Source organism: Hipposideros armiger, unplaced genomic scaffold (assembly GCF_001890085.2).
Source record: "Hipposideros armiger isolate ML-2016 unplaced genomic scaffold, ASM189008v1 scaffold_283, whole genome shotgun sequence".
Classification (NCBI taxonomy): domain Eukaryota; kingdom Metazoa; phylum Chordata; class Mammalia; order Chiroptera; family Hipposideridae; genus Hipposideros; species Hipposideros armiger.
The window spans coordinates 1,636,059-1,645,580 of record NW_017731633.1 but is presented as its reverse complement, the minus strand read 5'-3'; the positions used below and the strand labels follow the sequence as shown (position 1 = coordinate 1,645,580).

The 9,522-nt window shown below is 48.5% G+C and overlaps 1 protein-coding gene across 1 annotated transcript in view; it reads left to right on the top strand.

The window, feature by feature from the left end:
* Nucleotides 1-505: 505 nt before the first annotated feature.
* Nucleotides 506-9,522, top strand: part of LOC109391051 (zinc finger protein 883) — a 21,637-nt gene continuing 12,620 nt past the window's right edge. Inside the window, 4 exon segments of the mRNA XM_019658245.1 lie at nucleotides 506-709; nucleotides 5,248-5,336; nucleotides 6,151-6,277; nucleotides 8,266-8,367. Of these exon segments, the coding sequence (XP_019513790.1) occupies nucleotides 664-709; nucleotides 5,248-5,336; nucleotides 6,151-6,277; nucleotides 8,266-8,367 (364 nt within the window). The 5' untranslated portion in view covers nucleotides 506-663.

Sequence of the window (9,522 nt, the reverse complement as noted above, 5' to 3'; positions counted from 1 at the left end):
CCTCCAACTGCAAAGCAACTGTGTATTAGAGAATTCTTTTCCTCGCGCCACATTGTATTCCCAGACTCCATTTCCCAGCATTCCCAGCCCTCAGAGACCTCAGGCCGGGAGGAGAGCCAGCCGCACTGATTTCTGGAAAATGTAGTCCAACTGCGAAGCCGCGTTTGAAGTACCAGGACTTATAGTTCCGACCGCGCAGGCGCATTCCGCGGCCCGCCAGAGGGAGGGAAGGCCTGGCCGCCCTGCGCAACCCACCGGGGCGCACAGGTGAGTTGCGACCTGGCAGACGCGAGAGGGAGCGGGTAGGTGAGAGCCGGGCCACGCAGGGAGGCGGGGCCTCAAGGGGCGGGCGCAAGTCGTGCCTGGGTTGGAGGGGGTAGGGCGCCGTGGAAGGCGCCCCGCCCCCTCCTGTCATTCGCAAGGCGGCCTCAAAGCCACCCAGCCATCTTCGCGACTGGGACAATCTCGTGCGCGCAGGAATTGGGCACCTGCTGTTTGCCAGGAGTCCGGCCGAGTGCTGGACCTCTGCGATCCCCTAGGAGTGAGAATGTACCTTTCCTCACTTAGAATGTGAAGAAACAGACTTGGGGAGACTGGAGACTCCGCGGCTTCTCCCAGGTCACACAATACTAATAAGTAGTTGACCTGGGATCACATCCAGGGATGTCTGACCCGAACGCACAGCGTACTCTGCACAGTCACGCCCTCGGTCTGTAGCCTCCTTATCCTGANCATCTTAGCTGTGGAGGGCAGTGTCACTGGCCCTCATATGTGGGATCTGAACCGGGGCCCTCTGGTGTCCCAAGCCAGTTCTTAACCATCGTGCCACTTGGCCGGCCCAGTTTGCACATTTTTGATGGATAGCATTCTCCACCTGAAGTGCTAAGTCAAGTCCTGTTCTGCCCATCAGAGACATGAGATGTAAGGTGTTAAAGCCACATTCTCATTGAGGTGACCAGAAGCATCAACAGACTTGAAAAGGAAGTCATTTTCTCAGTGTGTAAGTTGATATTTAAATATAGTGTTGTCTTCCAAAACATTGGTGTCTCTGACACTTTAGAAAACACTAGTAAAAGAGTTCTGTGCGCAGAAAACTTGAAAACCATTCATCTAAGGTTTAAGGCAAAGTAATCCCAAAATATGAGAGAAAAAAACAAAACAAACAACCAAAAAAAAAACAACAGGCTGAGACTGGCATTTTCCAAAGACTTTAGAAATGCATTTAGGGGCTTTTGAAATACCTTTTGTGTAGCACCCCAATACTTAAAATACGAGAATCTGCATATGTAAGAGAGGACAGAAAGTTAGTATGTACTAGATGCAAGCAGTTACTTGCAGGGTGTTGCTGTGGATGGGGAAGAAGTACTTTTGTCCTGAACATTTTTATATTGCTGGAATGTTTCTAAAGAATGTAATTATGCATTACTTCTGTAATATAAAATGGTACCTGTCCATTGTGGAACATCTGAGAAATACCACAAAGTATGAGGAACAAACTTAACTCAGAAACAAACACTCATTTTAAGATTTTGGTGAATTTTCTTTGTTTCTGTAATCATAGAATTATTTCTATTTGGAAAGCTTCTAAAGGCTGATCTGCTTTTATCATTTATTAATATCATAAGCCCTTTCCAATATCAGAAGAAAGTCAAGAAAGGACTTACAGTGTTAGACATCACTTAGACCACCAACATCTTTCTCCTCTCTTGGATGGAGATGGCATTTCCCAGTCACTCTGCAGTTGGGCCAACGTGACTAGTTGTGACCAAGGGGACATGAATGGAAGTGACCTGCACTTCCTGGCTGAGGCAGTGATAAACTGCAGTAGCCTCCAGCTCTCTTTTCCTACTGTGGTAACTAAGGCCACATGTCCCAACTGGTGGGGCTGCACCCTGATCTCTCATGTGAATATGACAGATCGAGCCACCCACCTTATCCACAGCCCCTGCCAACCCACAGTGGACACGTAGCATGAGCAAAATAAATCTTTGTTCTGTTCAGCCACTGAGACTCGACAACTGTGTTGCCAAAGCATAATCCTGATACAGTAGTCCATTGGCAGGGTTCTGGGCTTTAGTGAACTGTGTTCCTCAAACCTCATTCAGTTATATACCACTGTCAACTTTTTTGCTATAGATGTGTGCATACATTTTCTTTTACATAAGTTCCCCCCGCCTTTTTTTTTTTAACTTAAATCAATGTATTTTTTTTTTTAAATTGGGGAATTGGAGGAGGGAACAGTGTTGGGGAATCAGGGAAGGGGAACAGACAAGTTGCTGTCCTTTTGTTCTTCAGTCTAGTTGTGGAAGACGTCCCTTCACTGGCCCATGTTGGTATTATCATTGTGCTCTTCCCGGCTCAGGCAGTCGCTTGCCGGCCATTGGACGGTCGCTCACGGTGGCTCACGGCGGCTCACAGCAGCTCACGCCAGCTGCTGGACAGCCCCACTGCAGCCTACGCCGTCACCGGTCACTCATGGCAGCCCAGCTCCAAGTTGAGCTATTGTTCACCATCTTAGCTGTAGAGGGCACAGTGTCTCTGGCCCTCACGTGGGATCTGAACCGGGGCCCTGCTACTCAGAGCTGGCGTCCCAAGCCAACTCTTAACCAGCGTGCCTTGGCTGGCCCTAAACCAATGTATNCTCTCTCTCTCTCTCTCTCTCTCTCTCTCTCTCTCTCTCCCCCCTCCCCCGCGCTCCACGCCCCCAAGAGTCTCTGTGTTTTTTCTAAAAGCAAGGTCATTTTCTTCCAAAACCATAGCACCATAGTTACATCAGGAAATTAACCTGGATACGATACTATTAGCTCATCTACAAGCCTTCTTCAAATTTTGCTTATTGTCCCAACAATGTCCTTAATGGCAGAAGAAAATCTGGTATCACGCAATGCATTGGTTGTGAGGTCCCTTTTAGTCTCTGTTCACCTGGAACAGTTCTTCAGTCTTTCTTTGCTTTTTTTTTTTTTTAATTGGAGAATTGAGGGAAGGGGAACAGACAAGTTGCTGTCATTTTGTTCTTCAGTCTAGTTGTGGAGGACGTTGCTTCACTGGCCCAAGCTGGCACCACCATTGCGCTCTTCCCGGGCGAGGCAGATCAGTCGCTGGCTTCTGGACGGCCGCTAATGGCGGTTTGAGGGCCGATCAGGCTGGCTGCTGGCTACACATGGTAGCACATGGCAACCCACTGCAGCAGGGGGTGCAGCATACGCTGTGGCCCGTGACTCACCGCAACCCAGCTCCAGGTTGAGCTGTTGTTAAGCATCTTAGCTGTAGAGGGCAGTGTCACTGGCCCTCATATGTGGGATACAACCGGGGCCCTCTGGCGTCCCAAGCCAGCTCTTAACCAACGCGCCACCGGCCGGCCCTCTTCAGTCTTTCTTTGACCTTCATGGCCTTGGCAATTATGAAGGTTACAGACCTTCTGTACTTCTGGAATGTCCTTCTGTACTTCTATACTTCTGGAATTGCCCAGTGTTTCCTCGTGGTTAAATTTAGGTTACATGCTTTTGGCAGGAATAGCTTAGGAGTGCTGCTGTGTCCTTCTTATCAGATCAGGAGACTGTGATTTTGGTTTGCCCATCGCTGCTCATGTCAACCTTGATCACTTGGCTAAGGTGGTGGCTGCCAGGTTCCTACACCCTTAAGTTACCCTCTTCTTTTTGTGATAAGTGACTTGTGGGGAGACAGTTAAGACTCTGTTCCTCGTTTCCACCTCAAAATTTCACCAGCTGATTTCAGCCTTCAGTTGTGTGTGTTCCTGCTTCGTTGGGTATCTGTGCTGGCGGTTTCCCTGGAAACACATGTAAGGCTCTGAGTCTTATTGTTTCTGGACTGTATTAGTTTCCCATTGCTGCTGTAACAAATTACCACAAACTCGGTAGCTTCAAACAATGCAAATATATTCTCTTACAGCTCTGGAGGTCAAAAGTCTGACATGGGTTTCACTGAGCTGAAATCAACTGTCAGCGGAGTGTCTTCCCTCCAAGAGGCTCCAGGGGAGAGATTCCATTTCCTTGCCTTTTCCAGCTTCTGGAGGCCACCTGGATTCCTTAGGTGTGGCCCCTTCGTCCAGCTTCAAAGCCAGAGGCATAGGGCCACCCAGATAATCCAGGATCATCTTCCCATCTAAACATGCTTAACTTAATCACATTGCAGTTCATTCCAAAGATATCTTTTGGGTCCACTATTCAGCCCTTCGCCTGGTCTATATCCAGGCCTTTCTCCTCTATAGGCAGGGGTGGAGCTGCATCTCACTCATCTCTATCTTCAGAACCCAAAATGAAGCCTGTCACTCATGTGGGGCCCAGAATGTGTTTGATGAACAAATGGGGATGACCACAGTCTGAACACCAACCTCTCTTTGGCAGGGATTCTGAAATTTTATTTCAGCAGATGGAACCTTTTTTTAAACAACGTCTCTAGCAGGAACCCAGGATCCTTAAGCTGGATTTGTAAGACAGATAGAAGGAGCTCTGCAAAACGTGGTCCGTCCATATAGTGGAATATTATTCAGCCATGAAAAGGAATGAAGAACTGAGACATGCTATAACATGGATGGACATTGACCATGTTGTGTTAAGTGAAAGAAGACAGACACAAAAGGCCACATACTGTATGATTACATTTATATGAAATGTCCAGAACAGGGAAATTCATTGAGACAGAAAAATGAGGTTATCAGGGGCTGGTGTGTGGGGAGAAGGGTACCAAGGAGATTGGGGGGTGATTGGTTAACAGTACAGGGTTTCCTTTTATAGTGACGACAATGATGTTCTGGAACTAGATAGAGGTAATTGATGGTTGCCCAACATTATGAATATACCAAATGCCACTGAATTGTACACTTTAAAATGGTGAAAATGGTATGTTTTATGTTATGTGTATTTTACCACAATAAGAAAAATTATAAGAAAAAAAAGGGTTTGGCTCTGCAGCCAGACTTCTGGATTCGAATTCCACCATGACACTTGACATCTCTATGACCTGAGCAAAGGCCTTGACCTCTTGTGTCTCGATTTCCTCATCTGAGGATAACTGTAGTTCCTTTTCTTAGAGCTGTTGTGTGGGTGCAGGAGGCTGAACCTCCTGATTGCTGATGGTGGTTGTTACAGAACAGAGACCTCAAGCAGCCTGTCTTGAGCCACTGCTCCTGCTTCAGGACTCCCTCTGTCATGAGGCTTCTGTGGGAAAGTGTCTGTCTGTCTGTCTGGGCCAGAAATGACCCCAGTTCTCTGCTCCGGTCTCCTCCAGCTCTGAAGATTCAGGCCTGGTCTTTTCTCCTGGAGGTGCATGCCAGGGACCCAGCCATGGGCACCAGGACCCTCACTGCTAAGGACCAGGTGAGGCTGGGCTCCATCTTCCCCGAGATGACTTTGTGGACCCCGGAGGGCCATCCCCATCTCTGCCTGTGGCCTGAAGATCTTCTGCCCCTCCCATTACTGGGAGAGAGGCTATGATGGGAGGCTCTCTGGGACTGCCAGGTGTGAGTTGCGGGGAGAGGTGGCAGGATGCTCTGAACATTATGACATGGTCTGAAAAGCAATTATCTAATTCAGCAGCCTTTTGGTTAGCAGGTGAAATGGGCAGTGGTTTATTTTGTTTCACCCTTGAGCCTTATCCGTGGAGTCAGGAATGGGGGTTGGGATCAGAGTTGGTGTCTGGGATGGAGTCCAATTTAGGAATACTCGCATGTGGCTTTTTCATGCAATGGCTTGATAGTTTATTTTTAATGTTTCTTAGAATTGCCACATAGAGATGTGTAGGTTAGGCACTGCACAGGGTGCCTCATCTCAGTGGCATGATTTGCATCTTAGACCTCATACACTGGTGTATTTATTATGGCAATTTTCACACAGATGGCAGTAAACTGTCATGTACTAAAATAATTGGTATATTATAACAATTTCCCAACAGATGGCAGTAAAGAGTCATTGGAAAGGGAGTCCTTAGACTTTCTAACAAGGTGCCAGTAGGCTAGCAGCTGCCCTAAATTTTTTACCTTCCTGTGGGCCCATTTGAATCAGTTATTCTAAATCTTTCTAGTCAGAATGTTCCTGCCCAACTAGCAAGTAGTAGGCTCTCGACCCATGACCTCTCCCACCTCAGAATTCTGGAAGGACGTGCTCCTCTACTGTGTGACATTGGCCCTTGCAGGAATCAGTGACCTTCAAGGATGTGGCTGTGGACTTCACCCTGGAGGAGTGGGGCTGGCTGGGGCCTGGCCAGAGGGAGCTGTATCGGGACGTGATGCTGGAGAACTACCAGAACCTTCTCTCACTGGGTAAGGGCCCACCCCTGCCTTCCCAGGAAGAGGCATGATGCCCCCTTCTGCCCTCCCACTGCTTACCTGTAGGCAATCACTGGGGGTCATGTGATACCCTCACCAGTACCTCCTGGCTGGCCTCTGTTCCTCTCTCTCTCCTCTGGCCTCTCTACAATCCCAGTGTCCCTGAGGGCCGTGAGTTCTTTGCCTGTCCCTCAAAATCTTCAGCCTGTGTCCCACCCTCTTTTCATGCTTCCCTCTTGCCGTGTGGTGACCTCAGGCTCCATACTGGAATGCCTGTTCTGGAATCTGAGACTCCAGGTGCTCCCCTGTCAACAGGCTCCATCCTGGAATCTTTTCCCCAGAGTACATAAATTTTCCCCAAATGTACCTCCCGAGTCCCACACTTGTCTACCCACCCACCTCCCACACCCCCACGAGGCCTCTCACATGCACCACACTTACCCTGAGCTCAGCGTCTCCACACTGACCTGCTCCTCTCCCTCCAGGTACCCACCTTGGTTGAGCCCACATCCCCCAGGCACCACTCTCTCCTTCTTCTCCTTCCCCTTACTGACAGCCCATCAGGCCCCAGCCCTATTCCCCCTGCCCGCTGACTCTCTGCATGTCCCCTCCTCTCTGTCCCCACAGCCCAGCTCTGCTCAGGCCTCGTCCTCTCCCCCGGACCCCACTCCAGCCTCCTGTCTGCTCTGTCTTTCCCTCTCCATACATCTCTCCCTTCTCATTTCCTTTTTATGGCCCCTCTAGCTCTCCTTTTCCCTGTAAGCTATGGTGGTGCAAAGGCTCTGCCCTCAACTCTCCTCACTCACATACTTTTGCAGGGCAAACTCTGTCACCTTCCTGGGAATGTCCTGGCCCCCATTTTCCTTATCTCTACTGAGCTCACATGGCCCCCAGACCCATTCCTCCTCATGTCTGCCATCTCAGAGACAGTCCCCTGCCCAGCCAGTCACCAGGCCAGTCCTGGGTGCTGCCTTTACCAGCTCCTTCATACCCTTACGTGACCTGGCCCCTGCCAATGTCCTCAGTTTCATCACCTTCCGTTCTCTCCCTCCCTCACTCTTCTCCAGTCAGAGGAAGGCTTGTCTTTAAGGTGGGAGCTGTCAGCATGTTTGTCTGCTCATCAGAATGATCAGTAGGGAGATGTGTTAGCTTCCTAGGGCTGCTGTAACAATTTACCACAAACTTGGTGCCTTAAGACAGAACTTTATTCTCTCACAGTTCTGGAAGCCAGAGTGCAAAATCAAGGGGTGGGCAGGGCCGTGCTTCCTCTGAAGGTTCTAGGGGAGAATCTGTTCCTGCCTCTTCCAGCTTCCTGAGGCTCTTGGCAATCCTGGTGTTTCTTGTACCTGCATCACCCCAGTCTCCACCTTACATGGCCCTTCCCCCTCCATATGTGTCTGTGTGTCTCTCCTCTTGTAAGGACACAAGTCGTTGGACTAAGGGCCCACTCTAATCCAGTAGGACCTCGTCTTAACTAATTATACCTGCAAAGCCCCTATAAATTAGGTCATATTCTGAGGCTCCTGTGGACATAATTTTGCGAGGACACTGTTAACCCCACTATAGGAAAAGAGAAATTAGGCAACAGGCCTAAACAAGTAAAAAGAAACAGATGAAATTAATTTTAGTAATGTATTTTGTTTCACCCCATATATTCCAAAATATGATCATTTCAGCACATGTCAAAATCATAATCAATATGGAAGTTATTAATGAGATAATTTATATTTTTCTCCATATGAGAAATGTGGTGTATTTCACACTTAGCTTGAACAGCACAGAGTCAGAGCCTTAAACAGTGACGTTGGGGCTCAGGCTCTCTCTGGAATGTAGTAGGCACTCAATAAATGAATCTTGCATTGAACATTAAAGTGTCTAATCATTAGGCAACTAGTGTGTGCATCTCACCTGCAGACCCAGGCTTAGGCCTGAGGCCTCCCTGTGACTATAGCACCCACGGCCAAGTCTCATGTCTTTCTCAGGGGCAGGGCTTCCTGGGTCCAAACCCGACGTGATCTCCCGTCTGGAGCGAGGTGAAGAGCCCAGGATGGAGAAGAGAGAAGCCCTGAGAGTTACCTGTCCAGGTGAGTGAGGATGTCCAGCAGGTGAGAGCCATCTTCCTACCCCATTTGTCATGACCAGTGACGGTCATTCAAGAATGAGACAGCGTAACACACAGGCCATCATCATGGGTTCTAGGTTCAAATCTCAGCCCCACCGCTTCCTGGCTCTGTGACCTTAGGGCAAGTCATTTAGAGTCTCTGTGACTCAATTTCCTCATCTGCAAAATGGAGTCAAAATAGTACCTAGGTTTGGGAGGAAGAAATGAGTTCACACAGACAAAGTGTAGCCCAGTGCCTGGTGCACAGTCACCTCCTGGCCCCTGTCAGAATTGGCTACACTGGCTATTGTTATGAGAATTTGTTAGGAATTGCGCATGTAAAGACCTAGAAGTGGACCTTATCTGTCAAGTGGGGATGCTAATAGTATCCACCTCACTGAATTTATTTTGAGGAGTAAAGCAGTTAGTAGAACAAGCTTAGAACAGTGCCTGATACATACTAAGCATTTAATAAATGTTACTGGCCGCGTACCGCACAGCAAGGGCGGTGGGGAGCAAGAGGGGCGGCGCAGGGTTAAAAAAACACAAGAGTCAATTATAGAGTTAAAGCGGGACCAGGGGGCTGCAGCCTCTCTGGGACTGAGCTCCGAATCGGGCCAATGCGTAGCTTTTATTGAGAAACTTCAAAGAAGTGAAACTTGTTTTTTCTAAAGTCCGTGTGATAAGTGCCTTATGACTATTTTCCATCAGCCAGCCCTATTGTATTCCAATACCTGCTGTGCCTTCATACTCCCACACACACAACCCCCAGGATGGTGCAGCTGTTATCTCAGCCATAAAGATAAGGGAGATAACTGACATCATTCCATCGAGTCTCAGTGTTCCGAGACACCCCCTTGAGGAAGCTTTACCAATATCATTCCACCGGGTCTCAGCATTCCGAGACACTTCTTTATGTCCTCATTAGGTCAGTGGTTGGTGTGAGGGGGGTGGTCAAGGACATAGCTGTAAGGCAACAGTTACCTATTGTAATAATAATAATGATTGTTCTATTACTATTATTGTAATTACCTGATACATCAGTCAGGACACTTGTGCATGTAAAGAATCAAAATAGGGCTGGCCGAATGGCGCAATGGTTAAGAGCTGGCTTGGGATGCCAGCTATGAGCAGCAGG